The 26,485-nt window shown below is 50.1% G+C and overlaps 1 protein-coding gene across 6 annotated transcripts in view; it reads left to right on the top strand.

Moving 5' to 3' along the window:
• The window catches only part of LOC138364245 (uncharacterized), a 160,303-nt gene that overhangs the window by 30,769 nt on the left and 103,049 nt on the right, over positions 1 to 26,485 (top strand). For all 6 annotated transcript variants that reach the window (XM_069323615.1, XM_069323616.1, XM_069323618.1 and 3 more), the window contains exons 4-6: positions 7,063 to 7,224; positions 15,790 to 15,989; positions 24,690 to 24,811. In XM_069323615.1, the coding sequence (XP_069179716.1) occupies positions 7,063 to 7,224; positions 15,790 to 15,989; positions 24,690 to 24,811 (484 nt within the window). The remainder of the gene's footprint in view (positions 1 to 7,062; positions 7,225 to 15,789; positions 15,990 to 24,689; positions 24,812 to 26,485) is intronic.

Raw genomic sequence — 26,485 nt, 5'->3', positions numbered from 1 at the left:
CTGGCTTTCTTGGGACCCATGGTGAGATATATAATAACAAATTGTATAGACAAATCACCAAAAATCCAACAAAACACTGAAAATCCGCGAGAAGAATTGATGTGGGGGTAGTCACTGAGCGCGAGACAATGGTAAACTGAGGGGCGGCGGGGCGAAGGGGCGACGATCGCCGAACCACCACGCGCTAGGTCGGCCTGTACGCGTATCAACAAACTCGCGTCCCGAAGTAACCCTCGCCTTCTGAGATAAATTATTGGAGTAAATACTGCTCGCCTACCGAAAACCTCGCATACAGGGACAATCGCATTCCGAGGTACCACTGTACGTGTACAGGCCGACTGGCGCGTGGTGGCATGGCGATCGCGCCTCAGTTTACCAGTGTCTCGTGTCCAGTGACTATCCCACCTGAATTCTTCACAAGGATTTACAGTTTTTTATCGTTTTTTTGGCCATTTGAGCATAAAAGTTGTCATTATATATCTTGCCATGGGTCTCAAGAAAGCCATTGGTAAGGTTCAACCTAAGAAAATAGCTGTGAGTAGAGGCAGTAGAGGATGTCCCTTCTTGATTAAGAAAATGTGTGAAGTATGGGAAGAACTGCAAAGTTTTGTTGAAAAAACTCACCCAGATAAAGCTGTAGCAGGCCGTTGCATTGACCTTTTAAATGATAATGTGATGTCTTACTACAGACAAGTGTTAAAATGTAGGGAAAAACAAGTGTCATTAGACAAATTCTTAGTAAAACAAGCAAGTCCTAGTGGTATGCAGGCAAAATGTGCCAGAGTGTGCATACCAGTGAAGTCCTCACTGCCTGATGTGATAATGGAAGGGGACTCCCCTTCCAAACAGTAATTCCTCTCTTCCTCCCACCTCCTCACCATCTTCTATACGCCTACAGCATTCAACAGCAAGGTTAGTAATAACTTGAACATAGTTTTGTAGGTTTATTTAGATGAATTAGGTATAAAAATTTAGTTTGATGTGGGGTTTTTGGGGTAGTCAGGAACGGATTAATTCATTTCCCTTTATTTCTTATTGGGAAATTAGCTTCGGAATGCGAGTTTTCGGAATACGAGGCGTCTCCAGGAACCAATTAAACTCTTAAACTGAGGTATGCCTGTACAACCTCGATTCAACGTACTATATGGGACCAACCCCAGTTTTCTGGGGGGAGCCCCTACGGCTCCCTGGAGCTTATTGGGCTAATGTGTGTTATGTTAGACCGGGACATTAGCTATGGAGTTCAGACCTACCAGGGACCAGCGCCAGAACCTGGCCCCTTCAGAGAGGTTTCAGGGAGCAATGGCCCTGGAAAACCCCATATGGTTGGGGGTTTTCCTTATCTGCCATCGACCGGGGTTAGGCACCCAGAAAGGTAGGCGTAACAAAACAAACCCCACATGGTAAAAAACTACAACAAAAACCGAACAGAGAGGTAGAAAACTCCCTACAATCCCAAGGAAAACAATCAAACAATCAATTTACTGCCGCGCCGGTCGTCCGCGCAGCCCTCCCCTCCCCGGGAGGGGGAGGGGGGGGGCCCCGGACCTCACCACGCCGGCTGCCGTCAGTTCGCAAGCTAGTGTCAACCGGGATAGACGCTTCTCTGGCCTCAAATTCCTTGGCGGTGTTTGCCTCGTGTGGCGTTCTCTGCTGTTGTTGTGGTGTGCGGTGGCCAGGAGTACTTCATCAGTGCCGGGGCTGCATGCGCCTAGGGCTTCCTTCCCTAGGCGCCCTGTGAGTACTGCCCTTGCGTGTCAGGGTTATCTTCTCTGGGGCGTTCGGGAACCACTCCCGTAGAGGTTTTTGCTGCTCGGCATTTGCCTCGCCCTTGGGGCCAGCTGGGGCTTGGGGCCCTTGTTTGGCCTTGGGTAGGGAGTGGTTTTGTGCTGGTTAGGGCGTCAAGGTGTTGCGCGGCCTGCCACCTAAGCGGCGACCGGTTCCTGTTGCTCTGGGGACGGTGTACTTTTGCGGGGTTTTTCTTTTGTTTTGTTTTTGGTTGCCTGGTGGAGGTGCTGCCTCGTGGGCCCATAGTTCCCCTGGTATTGTTTTGGTGGTCCTCTGCTAGGCCCCCGTGCTTGTACACGTCCCAGGGGTTTTCAGTATTATCATTTACCCGTGTTTTGTTTGGGTTTCTTAACCGGTTAGCAACACCTTGCCCGGGCTTCCCGTAGTTGCTACCCTACGGGCCCTGGAAACCCCTGTCGGGGCTCGGGGACCCATGGAGGCGTCTCCCGAGTTCCAGCCTGCCTTGTGCGGGTTTGAAGGTTGCAGTGTGCCCTTGTCTCAGGGTGCAAGTCACCTGTTTTGCCTCCGTCATGCTGCCTGTTGGGTCAATGACACCTTTGACCCGGAGTCTTGCGAGTCCTGTTCTCTGCTTGTGCTCAGGTTTTACTCTGAGGATGTTCCTATTCGAGTACAGGCAGCATCAGCGTTGCATGTTAGATTTAGGTTATTGCAACGCGCTAGGTCGGTTTCCCGCCTGGATGCCCCGAGGCTGCCCCGTTTTGGTTTTAGGGACCCTGACCTGGGGGCGTTGATTGCTATGGCTTTGACTCCTACGCCCTCTGGTCCTTCCCCTGTGGTTCTTCCTGCACCACCCCCCCTGTGTCCGGCTCCGAAACGTATGCGGCTTTCGGCCTTGGCACAGGATTTAGTTGGTGGAGAGACTCGGGCTGCTTCGGGGGCTGCCCCATCCGGGTCGGGGACAGAGGCATTTGAGCCGGTTCCTCCTGCCGAGGCTTCTGGGTCCCACCAGCAGGCCCCCTTGTCTGCCTTTCCCTTGGACTCTACCTTTTCTTCAGGGGTAGAGGGTTTGGAGGACGGCTCTGCCCCGGGTGCCGACGTAAGGGATCCTGGGGCTGGGGAGGAGTCGGCCTGGGGGCCTTGGGCCCCCTGTGACCCCGCTTGGGTGCTTTTGCCTTCCCCACGGGGTTTATTGTTGCAGGGGGAGGGGTTTTCTTATCCTCCCTCCCTGTATGAGTATGATTTGGGTTCGGCTCCTCCCCGTGTTCGGTTCCGGGCGCCTTTGGGTACCTCGGCTCCGTCTTTACAGGGGTTTGCTACTTCCCGTCTCTCCGCGAAGGTGGCTCGGGAAGCTCTTGCTGCATACCTCTTGCGAGACCCGGGTTATGCCTCCCCAATGGATCCGTCCTCGTTTGAGTTCGGTTCTTCTTCCCGTTTTTGGGTACGTTTGGAGGTTCCGGGGTCTTCATGGCTAGCAGACTGCCCTTTCTTTTCGTTGGGGGCGTGGCATGGGTTCTGTCGGACCCGCACGCTTGATTGGCGCGAGACTGCTACTTTTATGCAGGTTTACCTGGGGGGCGAGTTTGAGCACCTTAATGCGTGCTTATTCGCTCCTGTGCTTTCTCGGGATGTTGGCCTTTTCCAGCTTCACGTGCAGGTTCCTCAGCTTTCGGCTTCATTGGTTGCGGAGGAGTTGCGCTCCCGTGGGCATTTGGCTTCGGTCTTGCGTTTCTTTTCCCTTCTCGAGCTCTCTTCTGCTTGGCTCGAGGAGGATGTGGGAGCGTTGGCTGAAGGGCCTTCGTCCGGGGCGCTTTCTTCGGCGGCTAGGGCGTCGGCTGCACTGTTGAAGCTCTTTGCGCCCATCCTGAAGGAAGCGGTGTCTCTGTTTTTTGCTTCTCGCCTCGCGTGCCGTCAGGCTGTGCTCGCCCTCTCTTTGGATTCCGCTTGAGCCCTGGCTCTTAGGTTTTCGTCTCCTTTTTGTCCGTTGCTGTTTGCAGAGTCTGCGGTGTCCCAGTTTCTGCATGCGGCTTCGGCTAGTTGTCGTCCTATGGCGGACTTGTTGATTCTCCGGAGCAGTCGTTCTTGGCAGTTTCGGAGGGGTCGTGCCAGGGTTTCGGTTTCCGCTGGTCGAGGTGGGCCTTTGGTGCCGGTTTCTGAGCCGTTGTTCCCTTTGGGGCCAGCGTCGTCTGGGCGGCGCAGTGTTCGCCCTGTTCGACGGTTGGGTTCTCGTGCGGGGCGTCGGCCCTTTCGCAGTTTGCCCCGTTGACGGGGCGATGGGGGGGAGGCTCGCTCTGTTTGCCCACGCTTGGTCCCACGGTCCCCCGATCCGGTACGGGGCTGGTTCGACCTTCTCCTCTGCTCTTCGCGTCTGGTCTTTTTGACGCGGGTGTATCACCATTTCTATGGTGATCAGGTGGCTTCTTTGATGGTGTCCCACCTGAGAGCTTCGTCTAGGCGACAGTATGAAGTTTCCTGGCGTTCCTTTCGCCATTTTCTGGCTCTTCGTAGGTTGTCTTTTCTCTCGGATCGGGTTGTTTTGTCCTTCCTTACTTGGCTTTTTCAGGACCGTCATTTGATGCCTAATACTGTCGCCTCGTATCGTGCGGCGCTGGCGGAGCCGCTCCAGCTCGCTTTCGGGGTGGACGTCACATCCGCCCCGTTTCGTAAGCTTTCCCGTGCTATGTTTCACCTCCGGCCTGCTCATGCGCCGCCTGAGCCGTCCTGGTCCTTGGACAGGGTGCTCTCCTATCTTTCCTCTCCTCGGTTTGTGGTGGCCCCTTCAGTTCCGGATTGTTTTTCCAAGGCTTTGTTTTTGTTGGCACTGGCCTCTGGGGGCCGGGTCGGGGAGCTTCATGCTCTCCTCCGGCGCAGGGGTTACTGCTCTTTTGGTCCTGGGGGTAGGTTTGTCCGTTTGCAGCCTTCTCCGTCCTTTCTGGCAAAGAACGAGACGGCTGCTTTCCGGAGGGGTCCGTGGGTCATTGATGCTTGGTTGGTTCGGCCGGGGGTGCATCATGTGTTGTGTCCTGTTGCTGCACTTCGCCGTTACCTGCGCGCTTCGGCCGGAGTGGCTGGGGATGCGCTTTGGGTTGATCCGGTTTCCCTCGTTCCCTGTTCCAGGGCTCGGGTCTCCCAGATTGTCCACAAGGTTATTAAATCTAGCCAGCCTGCGGTCTATCCTCGCGCCCATGACGTTGGGAAGTTTGCGGCTTTGGCTGCCGTGTTTGGTAATATGTCTTGGGCTCATATTCGGGCGCGTGGATTTTGGAAGTCGAACAGGGTCCTGGCCGTCCGTTATTTGGTGAATGTCCCTGCTCCTCGTCGTTCTTGTGTTGCTTTGGGTCGCAGGTTGCAGCCAGTTGTCTCGACTTCGAGTTGAGGAGTTTGTGGCCACCGCCTCCCGGGTAAGTCCCATTTTTCCTTCTCTTTGGGTATGTAGCTCCAGGGAGCCGTAGGGGCTCCCCCCAGAAAACCAGCGTTGAATGTAATGAAACGCCATTTTCTGGGTGAGCCCCGGAGGCTTCCTGGTTACCCTCCCTCCCATCCGGTCGGCGGGATTTTTCGCGTTGGTTGAAGCCTAGTTTCCGAACTGACGGCAGCCGGCGCGGTGAGGTCCGGGGCCCCCCCCTCCCCCTCCCGGGGAGGGGAGGGATGCGCGGACGACCGGCGCGGCAGTAAATTGATTGTTTGATTGTTTTCCTTGGGATTGTAGGGAGTTTTCTACCTCTCTGTTCGGTTTTTGTTGTAGTTTTTTACCATGTGGGGTTTGTTTTGTTACGCCTACCTTTCTGGGTGCCTAACCCCGGTCGATGGCAGATAAGGAAAACCCCCAACCATATGGGGTTTTCCAGGGCCATTGCTCCCTGAAACCTCTCTGAAGGGGCCAGGTTCTGGCGCTGGTCCCTGGTAGGTCTGAACTCCATAGCTAATGTCCCGGTCTAACATAACACACATTAGCCCGATAAGCTCCAGGGAGCCTCCGGGGCTCACCCAGAAAATGGCGTTTCATTACATTCAACGCTGGTTTTTTGGAGCGTTGGATTCGTTGCAAGAGGTGACCTTCAGGAGGCGTTTGTGTCAGTGTCTTTTTTTTTTCTTGTACACAATAAAAATGCATTACAGAGCACCACTTGGTTTCCGAACCCCTTGTGGACGAGACCCGTCGGTTATCGTGTAAGGTCGTAAACGAGAATGGAGGAAAATGGACAGAGAATTTTTTTTGATGCCACACCTGTGACAGGACAAACTATGCTTTTCTTGAAAAAACAGCACCATCTGTTGCATGTAAGAGCAACATACATGCTATACTAGATATGTTACAATTCCATATCAATGTTTCTGATTGCACTGATAAATTGAATTTTCATAGATTTTTATTTATTTGTATTTTTATTTAATTATTTTGTGAGAATTTTGTTGGAATTGAGCTGTGTTGTTTACCAGACTGTTCATTTCATGAGTATAGTTTATTTTTTATTTTTTTATTTTTTCATATTTTCATTTCACTTTTTAACTGTTTTTCTTATATTTCAGTGACGGGAACATCAGATCACTTGGGAATGCAACGGATGAGGGAGTGGGGAATGGTGGGGATGACGAGGGGGCAGGGAAGTTTGGGAAGGTGGGGACAAGGGGATGGGGAAATGGAGAATGGTGGGGAGGACAAAGGGACAGGGTAGTGGGGGCATGGTGGGAAGGAAGAGGGGATGGTGAAGTGGGGAATGGTGGGGAGGACAAGGGGACGGTGGAGTGCGGAATGGTTGGTAGTCCAAGGAGAAGGGTGAGGGGGGTATGGGTGGGGAGGACTGCGGGACAGCAAAGGTTGCTGTAGTTCTGCGTTGCTGAGCCACAGCAACGCGTGGCCGGGTACTGCTAATTAGATAATATAGAGATAAATCCTAGCTCCATTAGGTACTTAAAGATCAATACACTGTGATCACTCATTCCCAAGGGTGCTTCCAACTTAACTTCCCTTATACCCCACTCATTTAGGGTAAATATCAGATCAAAATATCAGATGAACCATGGCTGGTTCATCTTCCCCTCCCATTCATGTCGGTCCTTACAAGTCCTTGTCGGTAATGTGTTAACGCTTCTGTAGATGTAAAGTCAGGAAAGAATGTGTGAGGTGCTTGTGTGTTGAGTAGTGTTAAGAATTCAGTAATAGAGGTGGCACAAGATGTTAAGATGTTGGATAAAGGTTCGGTACAGCTCTCGTCTTGTGTGGAAATAAATTACAGTTGTACTTTGTAAATTTTGTAATTTGTCTTATTAATAATTTGTTCATCAGTTATAGTTTACTAGATCTTTTGTTTTCAGTTACCCAAAAAGGCAAGTTCTACTGAAAATTGTTTACCTTGGATGGGACTACCAAAGTTGTGCTTCTCAAGAAGACATACAAAAGACTATTGAAGACAAACTGCTGCAGGCTCTACTAAAGATTACATTAATAGATGCTCTTGACACTTCACAATTTCACAGGTAGAAATATTCTTTCACCTAAAATTGTACAATTTGCTTCAGATCATTAGGGTATCAATATTTATACTTCCTACTACATAATGAAATTTTTTGATATGTGTATTTATTGACCTTCATTAACCACTGCACTGCTCTGCATTAAAATATGACAAGCCCATAGTGCACTAAAAATAAATTCTTTCAAAAAAATTATTTGCTCCTATATTGTTAAAATACAATCTGATCACAGGAAACTAAAACAAAATATTGTACGTGACATACTTTAGCCTCAATAGAGCTGGGAAGTTGAGCAAGTTATGGGTGCTGTGTGATGGAGCGCTTGGGGTCAGTCAGCCCCCCCCCCACCCCATGGGGCAGCAGTTGCCGGGAATATAATGTTTCACAATTATTTTGTTCTTTCTTATTTCTTTCTTTTTTGTTTTTTCCTGTAATACTCAAAAGTGTATAATTTGTGGAAGTTATATAGTTCAATATGTGGAACATCACTATGCTCAAAATTATGGTATTCTTATGTGACATGTATATTATATTATATTCTGCAATCAATCAGTGTTTCTATGGGGAGCAGACACGGCTCCCTGGAGCTTATCGGGCTAATGTATGCTATATTAGACCGGGACATTAGCTATGGAGTTCAGACCTACGAGGGACCATGAGCCAGAACTTGGCTCCTTCAGAGAGGTTGCAGGGAGCAATGGCCCTGGAAAATCCCCCTGTGGTTGGGATTTTTCCTTATATGCCATTGACTGGGGTTAGGCACCCAGAAAGGTAGGCATTACAAAACAAACCCCACAAGGTAAGAAACTAACAACAAAAACCGAACAGAGAGGTAGGACTCCCTACAATCCCAAGGAAATAAACAAAATAGCAAATGTAACACACTACTGCCGCGCTGCTCGTCCATGCAGCCCTCCTCTCCCCGAAAGGGGGAGGGGGGCCCGGACCTCACCACGCCGGCTGCATAATAATAATAATAATAATAATAATAATATATTTAGGAACAGTATATACATAGTTGCAGAGTTATAGTACAAACATTCTGTTAGATTTAAAGATAGAGGTAGTACATACAATACCTAAAGCCACTAGTACACATAGGATTTTGGCCAAGGAGAGGTGAAGAAAAAAACACTTAGACTAAAACTTAATAGTAATTGAGCTTAAAGTATAAATTGTGTTGAATGAAAAAAAAATAATAAAAGATAAAAAAAAGGGGGAACATGGTAGAAAATAGCCCATATACAAGTTGGTCAACAAACAGCATATCTGGGGGGAGCCCCGTTGGCTCCCCGGAGCTTTACCAGGCTGATATGCTAATGTCAGACTTTGGCATCAGTCATGTGTATGGAGTTCTAGGGCCTACCGGGGACCACGGCCAGAACCTGGGCCCCCCTCAGAGAGGCACTTTGAGCCTTGGTAGGTGGCAATGCTCTCGTTTGTTTGCTCCCGGGGAGCCCCGGGGCTGCCTCGTTTTGGTTCGTGTTGGGACTTGGGGGTGTTGGTTGCTTCGGTTCCTTCCACACCCTCTTTGTCTTTCCCCTGGGTCCCCCCCCTTCCTGCCTACATCCGGTTTCTTACCGTCTGTGGGTTCGGGGCGGGGTTCGATGGTTTTGAGACTCGGGCAGTCTCTGGGAATTCCCCTTCCGGGATAGTGACGGGGGCATTCGAGCCTGTTCCTCCAGCTGTGTTGTAAAAGTCTGCCAGTGGGCTCCCTTCCTTATTATTTTTGCGGCTGTACTGGTTTTCTGGTACGGCCGGGGAGTTGGGGGGATGGCTTGGCCCCGGGGCCTGTCGTGTGGGTTCCCGGGGCTGGGGAGTGGCTGATTTGGGGGGGCCCTTGGCCGCGTAGGACCCCGCGGTGGGCTTTTCCCCCCCTCTAGGCGGGGCTTGTGGTTACGCAGAGTGGGTTTTTTTCCTCCCCCCTCGCCGTACGTGTTGTTGGGCGTCGGCCCCTCCCCGGGCTCGGTTCCTTGTACTTTGAGTCGGTTGGTTCCGTCCTGTAAGTGGATGGTCCCCCCTTTTTGGGACGGTGTCTTTGTCATGTTTCCCCATTCTTGGGGTTCTACATGACTTTTCGTCTCGGGTGCGACTGTGCCTGTGTGTGGCTTCGGGACTGGTGTTTGCTTCTGTGTTCTCGAGGGTTCGGAAAGGTTTTTGCTACTTCTCGTTTTATTGGAACGTCTGTCGGCTCCTAGTCTGGGTCGCCGTATTGGGCTACTTGTAGCCCAGTTGGGCTACTCGTGGCCCAGTTGGGATCCCTTTGGGCTCCTTGTCTTTGCTTAGTTGGCCGGTTTTGTTGTTCCTGCTTCCTCTTTTAGCTCCTGTCCAGTGTGATGGGGGTGTTTTTTCTACTTCGCGGTTCCCTAAGGTTGCGTTCTGTTTGGCTACTTTTCTTGCACAGTAGTCCTGGTTGGCGCCTTCCCGCAGAGCGGGTTGTGTGATTCGGCCAGCGTGTCCTGTGCATGCGCCGTGGGAGTTTGTTTTAGTCTGGGCAGTGTTTCAGTGCTGGTGTTTTGCGCCCTTTTCTGTGGGGAGCCCCTATGGCTCCCTGGAGCTTATTGGGCTAATGTATGTTATGTTAGACCGGGACATTAGCTATGGAGTTCAGACCTACCAGGGACCAGCGCCAAAACCTGGCCCCTTCAGAGAGGTTTAGAGAGGTTTCAGGGAGCAATGGCTCTGGAAAACCCCATATTGTTGGGGGTTTTCCTTATCTGCCATCAACCGGGGTTAGGCACCCAGAAAGGTAGGCGTAACAAAACAAACCCCACATGGTAAGAAACTATAACAAAAACCGAACAGAGAGGTAGAAAACTCCCTACAAAACAAAGGAAACAATCAATCAATCAATTTACTACCGCCTTCCCCTCCCGGGAGGGGGAGGGGGGGCCCCGGACCTCACCACGCCGGCTCCCTTCAGTTCGTAAGCTAGTGTCAACCGGGATAGACGCTTCTAAGGCCTAAAATTCCTGGGTGGTGTTTGCCTCGTGTGGCGTTCTCTGCTGTTTTTGTGTGGTGTGCGGTGGCCAGGAGTACTTCATCAGTGCTGGGGCTGCATGCGCTTAGGGGCTTCCTTCCCTAACGGCCCTGTGAGTACTGCCCTTGCGTGTCAGGTTATCTTTTCTGGGGCGTTCAGGAACCGCTCCCGTAGAGGTTCTTGCTGCTCGGCATTTGCCTCGCCCTCGGGGCCAGCTGGGGCTTGGGGCCCATGTTTGGCCTTGGATAGGAAGTGGTATTGTGCTGGTTAGGGCGTCAAGGTGTTGCGCGGCCTGCCACCTAAGCGGCGACCGGTTCCTGTTGCCTCTGGAGACGGTGTACTTTTGCAAGGTTTTTCTTTTGTTTTGTTTTTGTTTGCCTGGTGGAGGTTCTGCCTCGTGGGTCTATAGTTCCCCCTGGTATTGTTTTGGTGGCCCTCTGCTAGGCCCCCGTGCTTGTACACGTCCCAGGGGTTTTCAGTATTATCATTTAACCCTTGTTTTGTTTGGGTTTCTTAACCGGTTAGCAACACCTTGCCTGGGCTTCTCGTAGTTGCTAGCCTACGGGTCCTGGAAACCCCTGTCGGGGCTCAGGGACCCATGGATGCGTCTCCCGAGTACCAACCTGCCTTGTGCGGGTTTGAAGGTTGCAGTGTGCCCTTGTCTCCGGGTGACAGTCACCTGTTTTGCCTCCGTCATGCTGCCTGTTGGGTCAGTGACACCTTTGACTCGGAGTCTTGCGAGTCATGTTCTCTGCTTGTGCTCCAGTTTTACTCTGAGGATGTTCCTGTTAGGGTACAGGCAACATCAGCGTTGCATGTTAGGTTTAGGTTATTGCAACGCGCTAGGTTGGTTTCCCACCTGAGGCTGCCCTCAGGAAGACAGTGGCGTGGTGATGTGTGACGTCATACTAGTTTGCTTGTTTTCTGTTGAGGAATTCTATCCACTAGTTCGGCTTTAGGTAGCAATTTTAACGAGAATAGGGGTTTGTTTTGGAATGCTTACCTTTCTGGATGCTTGACCTACCTACCTACCTTGAGGCTACCTTGAGGTGCTTCCGGGGCTTAGTGTCCCCGCGGCCCGGTCGTCGACCAGGCCTCTTGGTTGCTGGACTGATCAACCAGGCTGTTAGACGCGGCTGCTCGCAGCCTGACGTATGAGTCACAGCCTGGTTGATCAGGTATCCTTTGGAGGTGCTTATCCAGTTCTCTCTTGAACACTGTGAGGGGTTTGCCAGTTATGCCCCTTATGTGTAGTGGAAGCGTGTTGAACAGTCTCGGGCCTCTGATGTTGATAGAGTTCTCTCTCAGAGTACCTATTGCACCTTTGCTTTTCAACGGGGGTATTCTGCACATCCTGCCATGTCTTCTGGTCTCATGTGGTGTTATTTCTGTGTGCAGGTTTGGGACCAGCCCCTCAATTATTTTCCACGTGTAAATTATTATGTATCTCTCCCGCCTGCGCTCAAGGGAGTACAGATTTAGGCTCTTTAGTCGGTCCCAGTAATTTAGATGTTTTACTGAGTGGATTCTAGCAGTAAAGGATCTCTGCACGCTCTCTAGGTCAGCAATTTCTCCAGCTTTGAAAGGGGCTGTCATTGTGCAGCAGTACTCCACTCTAGATAGCACAAGCGTTTTGAAAAGTATCATCATCGGTATAGCATCTCTAGTGTGAAAAGTTCTTGTTATCCAACCTGTCATTTTTCTTGCAGTTGTGACGGCTACTTTATTGTGTTCTTTAAAGGTAAGGTCTTCCGACATGAGTACACCCAGGTCCTTTACATTGCCTTTTCGTTCTATGTTATGATTTGCCTGCGTTTTGTACGTGGTTCCTGTTTTTATGTTTTCAATTTTTCCGTAGCGCATGAGCTGAAACTTATCCTCGTTGAATACCATATTATTTTCTGTAACCCATAGAAAGACCTGATCAACATCTGATTGGAGGTTTGCCGTGTCCTCTATGTTGCCAACTCTCATGAAAATCCTAGTGTCATCTGCAAAGGATGATACAGTGCTATAGGTTGTGTTCTGGTCTATGTCCGATATGAGGATGAGAAAAAGTACTGGAGCAAGCACAGTACCCTGGGGGACTGAGCTCTTCACGGTTGATGGGCTGGATTTTATTTTGTTGACTATTACACATTGGGTTCTGTCAGTCAGGAAATTGTAGATCCATCTGCCTATTTTCCCGGTAATTCCTTTTGAACGCATTTTATGTGCAATAACACCATGGTCACATTTATCAAAAGCTTTTGCGAAATCTGTGTAAATTACATCAGCGTTTTGTTTGTCTTCCATAGCATCTAATGCCATATCATAGTGGTCCAGCAACTGCGACAGGCAAGAGCGCCCTGTTCTGAAACCATGTTGTCCGGGGTTATGGAGATGCTGTGATTCCATGTATTTTGTGATCTTACTTCTTAGCACTCTCTCAAAAATTTTTATGATGTGCGATGTTAGTGCTATCGGTCTGTAATTTTTTGCCTCTGCCTTATTTCCTCCTTTATGGAGTGGTGCTATCTCTGCTGTTTTTAGTATGTCAGGGATAACGCCAGTATCTAGGCTTTGTCTCCACAGAATGTGAAGGGCCTGCGATAGTGGTTTTTTACAGTTCTTGATGAATATGGAGTTCCAAGAATCCGGGCCTGGTGCAGAGTGCATAGGCATACTGTTTATGGCTTCTTCAAAATCTAGTGGGGATAGGGCGACGTCTGATATGTGATTTGATGTTGGTATCATATCCATGAAAAATTCATTTGGGTTATCAATCTTTAGTGCATTTAACGGCTCACTGAAAACAGAGTCGTACTGCTTCCTCAGTAACTCGCTCATTTCTTTGTTGTCATCTGTGAAAGTTCCATCTCCCTTTCGCAGGGGCCCGATACTAGATGTGGTTTTTGATCTTGATTTTGCATAGGAGAAAAAATATTTCGGATTTCTCTCTATTTCACTGATGGCCTTTTGCTCTCTTTGCCTCTCCTGGGTTTTGTATGATTCTTGTAGCTTGAGTTCAATTGTTTCTATTTCTCTACCTAACCTTCTTCGCCGTTCTTGAGACAGGGTGCGACTCTCAAGTTGTTCCGCGATTCGTTTTCTTCGCCTATATAAGGAACGACGTTCCCGTTCCAATCTGCATCTCTTTCTCTTTTTTCTTAGGGGTATGCGGTTTGAACATATTTCTAGTGCAACCCGTTCTCGCAAATTCGTAAAGTCAATATTGACTTATTAACTACGTGCATAGGTGATATACTAAACATAAAAGATACCCTTAAAAAGATTCATAGAAAACACCGACCTTACCTAACCTTGTTAGTATCTTAAGATAAGCATCTTATTGCTTCGTAATTAAAATTATTACTTAACCTATACCTATTATAGGTTAGGTAATAATTGTAATTACGAAGCAATAAGATACTTATCTTAACATACTAAGTAGGTTAGGTAAGGTCGGTGTTGTCTATGAATCTTTTTAAGGGTATCTATTATGTTAAGTATGTCACCTATGCACATATTTAATAAGTCAATATTGACTTATTAAATTTGCGAGAACGGGTTGTTCTAGTGCTACTGAGCTTATTTTTTCCAGGCACTGGTTCAGGTTTGCATTTCCTAGCTGTTCTTCCCAGTTTATTTCTGTGAAGTCCTGGTTTATTTGCTCCCAGTTTATCCGTTTATTATTGAAGTTGAATTTGCTGAAATCTCCTCCACCGGGAATCTGGACTGGTTTTGGAGGTCCATTCCCCATGGTTGTCAGTACCTCAATTAAGTTGTGATCTGAGTAACAGGTATTTGTAATCATTATGTTCCCGATCAACTCATCATTATTAGTGAAAATGAGGTCCAGCGTGTTCTCCTTCCTAGTTGGTTCTACTATTTGCTGGTTTAAGGCAAACCTATCGCACATCCGTAGCAGGTCATTTGCATGCGCCTGCTCATTTAGGCTACTTCCTGGTATTCTTTCTGATATTACTGTATTAGCCAGGTGCTTCCATTTCAGGTGCCGTAGGTTGAAGTCCCCAAGCAGGATGATGTTCGGAGCTGGATTTGTGAGGTTTTCCAAGCAGTGCTCTATTTTCATTAGTTGGTCTTTAAACTGCTGAGGGTTTGCCTCCGGTGACTTATATACAAGGACAACAACTACATTTAGGATCTCTATTTTGACTATCAGCACTTCCACCATATCATTTGAGGTGTTTAGCAGCTCAGTACAGATGAGTGTGTCTTTGATGTAGAGGCTGACCCCACCCTGAAGCCGGTGTTTCCTATCACATCTGAAGAGATTGTATTCTGGGATCCATATTTCACCATCAAGGTAGTCCTTTGTGTGAGTTTCCGTTAGGGCTGCAGTCGATGGTCGATGACCCGGTCGATGGCAGACATAGAATGCTTCCAACCACTCAGGGGATTCTATAGGCCATTGCTCCCCTTGCCTCTGAGGGGGCCAAGTTCTGGCCATGGTCCCCTGTAGGCCCTAGAACTCCATACACATGACTGATGCCAAAGTCTGACATTAGCATATCAGCCTGGTAAAGCTCCGGGGAGCCTCCGGGTCTCGCCCAGAAATTGGCGTTTCATTACATTCAACGTTGTTTTTTTTTTTTTTTAAATAGTAAGACATGGTTTGACATTTAGAAGTAAGGTAGGTTACCTGGAGTTAATTAGGTAGTACTTAGTTTTCATCTTAAACTGGTTGAGAGAGGTACAATCTTTGACATAATTGGGAAGGTCATTCCACATTCTGGGTCCCTTGATTTGAAGAGCATCCCTAGTTTGATTAAATCTGACTCTTGGAATAACAAATAGGTATTTGTTTCTCAACCTGTCCTCTTAAAAATAATGTCACTTTTGGCTCGTATGCGCGCTATGGTCAAATTTGGACATAATTTGAAATGAAATTGACTCACAAAAGTGACGTACTGTTCCGTTTTCTGTTTGAGTCGTCCGGCTTACTCGGCAAGCTTAGAAAAGGCAACTTTCCTTTAACGTTTTTCATACCGTTTTGAAACTATGAGAAATTCCTGCCCACCTAACCTATCAGAGGACCCTTAACTTACTGTTGTTGAAAAATATAATCCCAAATTTATTTTCATTTTTTGTTAATTTTCAAATTACGTCCATATGAGGTGTGGGTAGCCGTTGTGAAAGGTCTGGGCCTTCCCCTTCCTCCTCCCGGGGAAGGGGGAGCTGTGCAGACAGCGGCGCGGCGACGTCTGATGTCATACTAGTTGCTCGTTTTCTGTTGGGGAGTTCTATCCACTAGTTCGGCTTTTGGTAGCAATTTTAACCAGAATAGGAGTTTGTTTTGGGGCATTTACCTTTCTGGGTGCCTGATCCGGTCAATGGCAGACATAGAATGCTTCCAACCACACGGGGGTTTCTTTAGGCAATTGCTCCCCTTGCCTTTCTGAGGGGGGCCCGGTTCTGGACGTTGTCCCCGGTAGGCCTAAGAACTCCATACACATGACTGATGCCAAAGTCTGACATTAGCATATCAGCCTGGGATAGCTCCGGGGAGCCTCCGGGACTCACCCAGAAAATGGCGTTTCATTACATTCAACGCTGGTTTTATTCATGATGTATTGGAATTGCAGGTGTGGAAAAGATGACCATGGATTTAACCCATTCAACCAAACAGTCTCCATTGTACTTCGTAGTCGCCTGAACTCTGGTTTAGGTGTAATTCCTTTTGAAAAAAATGGAATGACAATTAAAGAAGAACCAATTGATGAAGGCCAAGACGATGATGACAGTATTCAAGAGGAGATCAAATATACTGAATTAGTGAATAAAGGCAAGTAATGTGAGTGGCTGGAGTAAAGACAAATGTTTGTGTTATACAGTTACTGTGCCAATGTGTCCAGCAACGCACAGATTGTATAAGGGAGGTGTGTTTCTGGTGTGGCCTCATGCAAATATACTTGTGCAAATTAAAGTTAAGGCTGTGTTGGGGAAAATAAGGATGCATTAGGGACCAACTTTCTGGGGAAAGCCCTGTCGGCTCCCCGGAGCTATCCAGGCTGAATGGATATGTATAACTTTCTGGGATCAGTCAAAGTGCTAGGAGTTCTTACCTACTGGGGACCATGAGCTAGAACCTGGCTCCCTCAGAAAGGCACGAGGAGCAATGGCCTATAGAAACCCCCCATGTGGTGGGGAACATTCTATGTCTGCCATCGACCGGTACAGGCACCGAGAAAGGTAGGCGTCCCAAAACAAACCCCCATTCTGGTTAAAATATTGCTACCGAAAGCCAAACGAGTGGACAGAACTGCCGGCAATCCAACCGGCAGTTCTTAGGCTGGATGTCAAAATATGCTAAAAACACCGCCGACCAAGAGAGGGAGGGATGCCGGGGAGCCTCCAGGACTAACCTAGAAAATGGCATTTCATTACATTCAAAGCTGGTTTTCTGTGGGGAGCCCCTACGGCTCCCTGGAGCTTATCGGGCTAATGTATGTTATATTAGACATTAGCTAAGGAGTTCAGACCTACCAGGGACCAGCGCCAGAACCTGGCCCCTTCAGAGAGGTTTCAGGGAGCAATGGCCCTGGAAAACCCCTTTGTGGTTGGGGTTTTCCTTATCTGCCATCGACCGGGGTTTGCACCCAGAAAGGTAGGCATAACAAAACAAACCCCACATGGTAAAAAACTAAAACAAAAAAATGAACAGAGAGGTAGAAACTCACTACAATCCCAAGGAAACAAGCAAACAAGCAAACATCACACTTTACTGCCGCGCCGATCGTCCGTGCAGCCCTCCCCGCCCCGAGAGGGGGAGGGGGAAGTCCCAGACCTACCACGACGGCTGCTTAGCATCAGTTCGTAAGCTAATGTCAACCGGGATAGACGCTTCTCTGGCCTCAGTTTCCTAGGCGTTGTTTGCCTTGTGTAGTGTTCACTGCAGTGTGTTGTGTTGTGCGGTGGCCAGGAGTACCTCGTCAGTGCCGGGGCTGCATGCGCTTAGGGGCTTCCTTCCCTAAGCGCCCTGTGAGTACTGCCCCTGCATGACAGGGTTAGCTTCCCTGGGGCGTTCGGGAACCATTCCCGTAGAGGCTCTTGCTGCTCGGCGTTTGCCTCGCCCTTGGGGCCAGCTGGGGCTTGGGGCCCCAGCCTTACCAGCCTCTTATGCGGTACTGTGTCAAAAGCGTTCCGACAATCCAAGAAAATGCAGTCCACCCAGCCCTCTCTTTCTTGCTAAATCTTTGTCACTTCAGGCTTACCACTTTTGTTGCTTTCCCTATTTTGTAATTGGCACTTGGTGTAATTACGCATCTTTACCGGATCTTGGTGCCCTGTCTGAATCTGCTTGGAATTGGGTGTCTGGCCTACCTCAACGACTGGCTGGTGTGGCCTCCCAGTCGGTGTGCTTTTCTGCTCGCCAGGGGTGTGGTTCTTTCCTGATCACCGGGTTTGGTTTCCTGGTGATCCGGAGGTCATTCCATTTGTTTCTGTCCCGAGTTCGGACCTGGCTGGGTCTTGTTTAGGGTTCTTGGGCCGCTCCTTGTCTTTCCCTCCAGAACTGTTGCTGCAGCTGTGGTCCCGCCTTCGGCTGTTCATGAGGGGATCCCGGGTTGCTGGGCGGTTGCTCGAGCAGTTGTGCGGGAGTCTGAACTTTGACGTGCTGGTCTGCCCGCAGGGTCGGGTTTGGCTTCGGCGTCTGTTTGGTTCCTGCGGAGACTCCCCTTCCGCCTTTCTTGCAATCGTTGGGTTCGTTAATCCGGGATCTTGTGTTGGTGCTGCGTCACCAGCTTTCTCTATGGGGTTTTCGGGGTTCCATTCCTTGGCACCTCCCTGAGCCTTTGCTCGATGTGTTCTCGGACGGGTCATCTCTCGGCTGGGGCTTTGTGACCAGTGCTCACCAGGTCAGCCGGGGATGGTGGAATCTGTCTGTCCGTCGGGCTCACAGCACGGTTCGGGAGTTCGTGGCTGTCTGGTTTGCGCTTCGGAGGGTTTGGGTCACTTGGTGCTCTACCATTCAGCTCCATTCGGACTGTTCTCTGGCGGTTCTTTGCCAGGACCACAGGGGTTTCTCTTAGGTGTTTGACTTTTGGGGTTGGTCCCTTAGAGTGGCTCGTTTGCTGGCTTCTCTGGTTTGACAGCTGTCTTGGTTCATTCCTCTGTTCACGGATTGGCCAGTCGTCGCCGACTCGTGGTTTGTTGGCTCTGCTGTACGTATGGACTCCTGACCATGGACGTCTTCGAGTCGGCATGGTCTAGGCGTTGCCCATTCTATGTGGCGCCCTTATCCACCTGGGAGGCGTTCATGGTGGGTGCCTTTCGGCAGGACTAGTCGAGGTGGGGGTACCTGTTCCTCTTCTCCCGGTCCAGCTGTTGCTTCGGGTTCTGGCTCGGTTGGAGCCCATTCCCACGAGAGTAGTCCTTATGGTATCTTGGTGGCCGGCCCAGCTTTATTTTCAGTCGCTGCTTGATAGGTGTCCGAACCCAGGACGTTTTCACGCGGCTCCGCCTCTTTCAGCAGGTCGGACCGGTCCTGTACGTGACTGGTTCGGCCTTCTCCTTGGCTCTTCGCGTCTGGTATTTTAACGCGGATATCACCATCTGTGTGGCAATCGGGGGGCTTTGTTGATGGTGTCTCACCTGCGAGCTTCGTCTCGGCGACAGTATGACGTTCCTGGTGTTTCTATGCACTTTCTCTTGCTCTTCGTAGGTTGTCTTCTCATTCGTATCGGGTTGTCTTGTCCTTTCTTGGGTTTTCAGGACTACAGTTTTTGATGTTTCTTACTGTCGCCTCGATTTGTGTGGTGCTGGCAGAGCCGCTCCGGCTTGCATTCAGGGTGGACGTCACATCTGCCCCGTTTCGTACGCTTTCTCGTGTTTTGTTTCACCTCCGACCTGCTCATGCGTCATCTGAACTGTCCTGGTCCTTGATCAGGGTGCCTTCTTATCTTCTTAGTTTGTGGTAGCCACCTAAGTGGCAACCGGTTCCTGTTGCCTCTGGGGACGGTGTACTTTTGCGGGGTTTTTCTTTTGTTTTTATTTTCATGCCTGGGGGTCTGCCTACTGTGGCTATAGTTCCACTGGTAGTGTTTGGCGGCCCTCTGCTAGGCCCCTGTGATTGTACACGTCTCAGGGGTTTTCAGTGCTATCCCCAACCAGTTTAGCAACACCTTGCCCGGGCTTCCCGTAGCAGTCAGCCTACGGGCCCTGGAAACCCCTTCTGGGCTCGGGGGACCATTTGAATGTGTCTTCCGGGTTCCAACCCGTCTTGTACGGGATCGTTGGTTGCTGTGCCCTTGTCTCCGGGTGACAGTCGCCACTTTTACCTCCGTCATGCTGCCTGTTGGATCACTGACACCTTGACCCGGAGTCTTGCGAGAGATTTTCTCTGCTTGTTCTCCAGCACTCGCCTGATGTTATTACTGTTCAGAGTACAGGCGGCATCTGTGTTGCAAGCTAGGTTAGGTTGCTGCAACATGCTAGGTTGGTATCCCACTCGGATGCCCCGAGGCCGCCCCGTTTTGGTTAGGTGTTGTTCGCCCCTTGCCCTCCCTGTTCCCGGCTCCGGACCGTCTGCGGGTTTCGGGGGTCAGGGCGGGGTTTAGTTAGACTCGGGTGGTTTTCGGGGGCTGCCCTGTTCGGGTTGGGGGGAGGAGGTTTTCGAGCCGGTTCCTCCTGCCAAGGCTTCTGGGTCTTACCAGCGGCCCTTTCTTGTTGCCTTTCCCATGGACTCTTGCTTTTCTTTAAGGGCGGAGGGCTTGGAGGACGGCTCTGCCCCGGGGCCTCTGTTGTTGGTTCCCGGGGCTGTGGGGGATGCCTGCTACCAGTTCTGGGGCGATTTGCCCCTGCCTGGGTTTTTCTGTTTTTGGGTGGGGTTTTTCGCCCATTCAGTCTGCTTGCTTCCCACTTTTGCTGGTGTGTTTTTGTATATTTAGCGTCAATCACAGCCCCTGCTGGCGGCCATTTTCATCTGCCGGTTTCCCGGCATGGCTACCAGGGCGGCGATGCGGTTTGTTTACATGCATCTGGGTGTGTGAGCGAGCTTCTTGGGTGAGTTTTCACATTTTTTCAGGGGTTTTATTCTCCTGTTGTCGTTTCTTTGCTTTTCTGGTGTTTTCTGCCTGTTGGCTGTTCCTCTGGGAACATTTGAGTGTTGATTTTACACCGGGTTTTCCATTTTGTCTGTTTTGGGTCTGGGCCTTTGGGTTTGGGCTCAGTGTCCCATGGCTGTTATGCTTGCTCCCACACCTTGTCCCTCGGTTTTCGGTCTGTTATGACCGTTTTCCCAGGGGGTTCTGTCTGGGGGCTGTGCTTTGCCTTCTGTGGTGTTTCTCCGTCGGCAAAATGTGATGTTTGGCCTCCCAATAGTTCGATTCCTGGTTCCTTTGGGTTCTTTGGTTTCGTTCCGGAGGTTTCTTCCTCTTGGGCCCCCTTTGTGGGTTCAGAGGGCTTTGTTTCCTCATGTGTGACCCGGTTTCTGCCTTCTGGAGTTCCGGGGTCTTCCTGGCTTGCAGACTGATCTTTTTGGGTCTTGGCACATGTTGTGGTCGTGCTGGGACTTTGAGTTTTTTTCGAGGTGGGCCTTTTGATGCAGTTTTGTACCTTCTTTGCCTGGCCGGCGGCTTGTATTTTTCTTTTCAAGTGTATGTGTGTACGCATGTACATGTGTACACTGTGTGTGTGTGCACATGTGTATGTGCATACGCACATGTGTGTCACATACCTAGTGTGTATGTGTATGTGTATATATATGGTATGTATATATGTGTATGTGTATTTTTTCTTTCAGAACGGGCTCTGTTCCCTTCTCTGTAGACGGAGCGCTGGGAGAGCAGCTTGCTCTGTTGTCTCTCGTATGGTCCTGCTGTTGGTGGGCGCTTTTGGTTGTCTTCCGGCCTCTGGTGGTGGCGGTGGACGGCTTCTCCCCCTTTAGGGGGTTCAGAGCTGGCAGGGTGGGCTTCTTCCCCTGCGCTTCGTCATGTCATCTTAGTGGGTGCGTTGGGCATGGTCGATCTGCCCCATCCTTCTGGGGTTCCCGTCTGCTCTTTGCAGACATGGGCCTTCGAATCTGCGGTTCTTCTGGACTTCTTCAGTCTGCGCCCTGGTTTCTATGCCCTCCTCGGAGAACTGTTGTCTCCTGTCTGGCTTCTGTTGGGGCCGGGTGCTTGGATGGTGCCCCTGGACCTCCAGGTCAATTATTGGCACTTGGTGTTTTTTTTGCATGTTTACCGGATCTTGGTGCCCTGTCTGAGTCTGCTTGAGATTCGGTGTCTGGCCTACCTCAACTGGCTGGTGTGGGCTCCCTGTCGGTCCTCTTGTCTGCTCGCCAGAGGGTGGTTCTTTCTAGATCGCCGAGTTTGGATTCCTGGTGATCTGGAGGCCATTCCATCTGTTTCCATCCTGGGTTCGGACCTGGGCCTTGTTTAGGGCTTTTGGGCCACTCATTGTCTTTCCCTCCAGAAGTGTTACTGCGGCTGTGGTCCCGCCTTCGGCTGTGCATGAGGGGGTCCCGGGTTGCTCGAGCGGTTGTGCGGGAGTCTGAACTTCGACGTGCTGGTCTGCCCGCGGGGTCGGGTTTGGCTTCGGCGTCAGTTGATTCCTTCAGAGACTTCCCTTCTGCCTCATGCAATCGTTGGGTTCGTTCCTCCGGGATCTTGTGTTGGTGCTGTGTCTCCAGCTTCCTCTTCGGGGTTTTCGGGGTTCCGTGCCTTGGCACCTCCCCGAGCCTTCTCTCGATGTGTTCACGGACGGGCCATCTCTCGGCTGGGGCTTTGTGACCAGTGCTCACCAGGTCGGCCGGGGATGGTGGAATCTGTCTGCCCGTCGGGCTCACAGCACGGTTCGGGAGTTCGTGGCTGTCTGGTTTGCGCTTCAGGGGGTTTGGGTCATCCGGTGCTCTACCATTCAGTTCCATTCTGACTGTTCTCTGGCGGTTCTTGCCGGAACCACAGTGTTTCTCTTAGGTGTTGTCCTTTGGGGTTGGTTTCGTGGAGTGGCTCGTTTGCTGGATTCTCGGGGTTTTGCTAACCGTGAGTTTCATGTCCGGTGTGTGTCCTGCGTCCTGGCGGAAAGCTGTCTCGGTTCATTCCTTTGTTCGCGGATTGCCCAGTCGTCACCAACTCGTTTCATTGGCTCTGCCGGACATATGGACTCCTGGCCATGGATGTTCTTCGAGTCGGCATGGTCTAGACGTCGCCTTTTTTATGTGGCGCTCTTCTCCGCCTGCGAGGTGTTCCCGTTGGATGCTTTTCGGCAAGATTGGTCGAGGTGGGGGTACCTGTTCCTCTTCTCCCGGTCCAGCTATTGCTTCGGGTTCTGGCTCGGTTGCAGCCCATTCCCACGAGAGCAGTCCTTATGGTTTCCTTGGTGGCCGGCCCAGCTTCCAGCTTCTTTTCTGAAACTGCTTGATAGGTGTCCGAACTCAGGGCGTTTTCCCGCGGCTCCGCCTCTTTTGGCAGGTCGGATCGATCCTGTACGTGACTAGTTCAGCCTTCTCCTCGGCTCTTCGCGTCTGGTATTTTGACGCGGGTATCACCATCTCTTTAGTGTTCAGGTGGCCTTGTTGACGGTGTCCCACTTGCGAGTTTCATCTTGGTAACAGTATAATGTTCCTGGTGTTTCTATGCACTTTTTCTTGTTCTTTGTACGTTGTCGTCTCTTTCACATCGGGTTGTCTTGTCCTTTCTGGAGGTTTTCTGGACTACAGTTAATTGATCTTTTCTTACTGTTGCCTCGTTTTATGTGGCGCTGGTGGAGCCGCTCCGGCTTGCGTTCAGGATGGACGTCATATCTGCTCCGTTTCCTACGCTTTCTCGTGTTTTGTTTCACCTCCGGCCTGGTCATGCGTTGCCTGCGCCATCCTGGTCCTTGATAAGGGTGCCTTCTTCTTCTCAGTTTGTGGTAGCCCCTTCGGTTCAGGTTTCTGCTCCTTAGTACTGGGAGTAGATTTGTATGTGTGCAGCCTTTCTCCGTCCTGGCGACGGTCGAGACGGCTGATTTCCGGAGGGGTTCTTGGGTTATTGATGCTTGATTGGTTTGGCCGGGGGTGCGTCCTGTGTTGTCCGGTTGCACTTTTTGCCGTTACCTGCGTACCGTATCTGGGGTTGCGCTTTGGTTGATCCTGTTCCCCTTGTTCCCTGTTTCAGGGCTCGGGTCTCCCAGGTCATCCGCAGAGTTTTTCAGTTTTCCCGCCTGCCGTCTGTCTTTACGCCCGTGCTGTTCAGATGTTTGCAGCTTTTGCTGCTGTGTTGGTGACGTCTAGGGCTCATTTTGGGCGCAGGGAATTGAGGGTCGCACAGGTTTTTGGGCGCCCGTTCTTTATGCGCGTCTGCTCCTGTGCGTTCTTGTTGCCTTGGGTCGCAGGTTGCATCCTTTTGTCTCTGCTTTGCGTTGCGGAGTTTGTGGCGGCCGCCTCCCGGGTTAGCCCTTTCTTTTCCTTCTCTTTGGGTATGAAGCTCCAGGGGAGCCGTAGGGGCTCCCCACAGAAAACCAGCGTTGAATGTAATGAAACGCCATTTTCTGGGTGAACCCCCGAGGCTCCCTGGCAACCCTCCCTCCAACCGGTCGGCGTTTTTTTCGCGTTGGTTGAAGCTTAGCTTCCGAACTAGAGCTTGGCAGCCGGCGCAGTAGGTCCGGGGCTCCCCCTCCCCCTCTCGGGGTGTGGAGGGCTGCACGGACGATCGGCGCGGCAGTAAAGTGTGATGCTTGCTTGTTTCCTTGGGATTGTAGAGAGTTTCTACCTCTCTGTTCGACTTTTTCTTTTAGTTTTTTACCATGTGGGGTTTGTTTTGTCATGCCTACCTTTCTGGGTGCCTGACCCCGGTCGATGGCAGATAAGGAAAACCCCAACCACAAGAGGGTTTTCCAGTGCCATTGCTCCCTGAAACCTCTCTGAAGGGGCCAGGTTCTGGCGCTGGTCCCTGGTAGGTCTGAACTCCTTAGCTAATGTCCCGGTCTAATATAACATACATTAGCCCGATTAGCTCCAGGGAGCCTCCGGGGCTCACCCAGAAAATGGCGTTTCATTACATTCAACGCTGGTTTTTTGGGATATCTTGGGATACAGTGGAAACTTTGTGAAGTTTAATTGATTCAAGAATGTCCAGTAAGTATATGAAATGCAAGATAATTGTCAAAAGTCATGAAATGAGAATGTGGTGTTAAGGAGCATTCTTAAATTTTGCAGACAGGCTGAAGTGTAAGTTGAGAGCGGCACATGCATCATGAGCAGTGAGAACCATCACACACCAAAACCACAACTTGTGTGCACTCACTCTCATGCTTCCTCTAATACATTAAAGTGTCACTCAAGCTTTTCCAATTTTGGTGTTAAAAACCAAATTGTGCTGGTCTTAGGTCACATCCTGCAAATTAGTGTAAATCGTGGGCTACCTGTGTTGTATTAAATTACAAGCTTGTGGCTATAGTCGCAAATGATACCGAGACCACATTGAAGTGCTTATTTTGATCATTTTGGTTGTGCCTCTGAATAGCTTTTAATATCATATTTTTAACATTATGTTTCTTTTTCCAGTTCTTCCACCAGAAATTAGAGTGGTGGCGTGGTGTCCAGTACAGCCGGGTTATCCTGAGAGGTTTGATAGTCCACTCTGCACTTACAAATATTTCTTTCCAAGAGGAAATTTAAATATACATGTTGGTAAAATATTTAATTTATTTTTATTTTACTATCTTACCTAAATCTGTATCATACCAGACTTTATAAAAGAAGTACTATACTGTAATTGATATCATACCTGTGATGGTTAATTATCATTGAGCTTTTAAAACAACAAAATTTATACTCTGGTTATCTCTTCTCTCACTTTCCACCTCTGATACTTCTCTTCCGTGGAGAGCCCCTTCAGCTTCTCGGAGCTATGCCAGGCTGATGTGTATATATATTAGACCATGGCAACAGTCAATCGATGGAGTTCTAGGCCTACTGGGGACCAGCACCAGAACCTGGCCTCCTCAGAGAGGTATAAGGAGCAATGGCCTGTAGACACATCCGTGTAGTTGGAAGCAATCTGTATCTGCCATCTACCAGGTCAGGCTCCCAGAAAGGTAGGAATCTCAAAGCAAGCTACAGCTCATGAAAAAATTGCTAACCCAAAAGCCGAACGAGCAAACAGAACTCCCAATCAGAAAACAAACAAACAAGCATGATGTCACCACAGCTGCCACACTGCAGTCGGCACAACTCCCCCCTCCCTGGGAGGGGAAAGGGGGGTCCCAGACCTCCCACGCCAGCTACCCAACCCCAGTTCAGTTGCTGTTGTGTTTGGTGGTGGTCAATCGATTCTGGCTCCATCCTTTTGAGCAGTGCTGTCCATAGCGGCGGTGTTCTTCTGTGGGGTGGTGTGCGAGCCAGGAGTAACACGAGTACTGGGGCTGCATATGCCTAGGGCCACCTCACCTAGGTGCCCTGTAAGTACTTCCCTTGGGGGCTTGGGGTTACCTTCCACAAGCCTTCTTGGGATCTATCTCTGTTGTGTCTTTTGCTGCTCGGTGATTGACCGCCCTTAGAGTCAGCTGGGGTGGTTATTGCTCCCGTTTGCCTCTGGGTAGAGGGTAGTTTTCGTCACTGATTGGGACGCAGGGTACTGTGCAGCTAGTTATCACCTCTCATAGCGGCCGGCTCTGTTCCGCATAGGTACGTTGTCCTCTTGCAGGATTTTCTTTTTCTTTTTCCTGCCTGGTGGAGGGTTTGCTTTTTGGTTTAGTCACACCCCTTAGAGTTTTGATGGTTCTCTGCTAGGCCCCCGTGAGTGTACACGTCCCGGAGGGTTCAGTTATAGCAGTTTGTTTGGTAGTTTTTGGGTGCTGGTTAGCAGTACCCTGCCTGCTTGATACCTGCTTGATGGGGTTCTGGGAGTTCTTCTACTCCCCAAGTCCGGCCTGAGGCCAGGCTCGACTTGTGAGAGTTTGGTCCACCAGGTTGTTGCTTGGAGCGGCCCGCAGGCCCACATACCCACCACAGCCCGGCTGATCCGGAACTTCTCTTAGAAAACAGTCCAGTTTTCTCTTGAAGATGTTCATGGTGGTTCCGGCAATATTTCTTATAGTCGCTGGGAGGACATTGAACAACCGCGGACCTCTGATGTTTTTTACAGTGCTCTCTGATTGTGCCTATGGCACCTCTGCTCTTCACTGGTTCAATCTTGCATTTTCTTCCATATCGTTCACTCCAGTACGTTGTTATTTTACTGTGTAGATTTGGGACCTGGCCCCTCCAGTATTTTCCATGTGTATATTATTTGGTGTATCTCTCGTCTCCTTTCTAGAGAGTACATTTGGAGAGCTTTGAGACGATCCCAATAATTTAGG

The sequence above is a fragment of the Procambarus clarkii genome, chromosome 13, assembly GCF_040958095.1.
Source record: "Procambarus clarkii isolate CNS0578487 chromosome 13, FALCON_Pclarkii_2.0, whole genome shotgun sequence".
NCBI lineage: Eukaryota > Metazoa > Arthropoda > Malacostraca > Decapoda > Cambaridae > Procambarus > Procambarus clarkii.
This window is presented reverse-complemented; position numbering and strand designations above follow the sequence as displayed.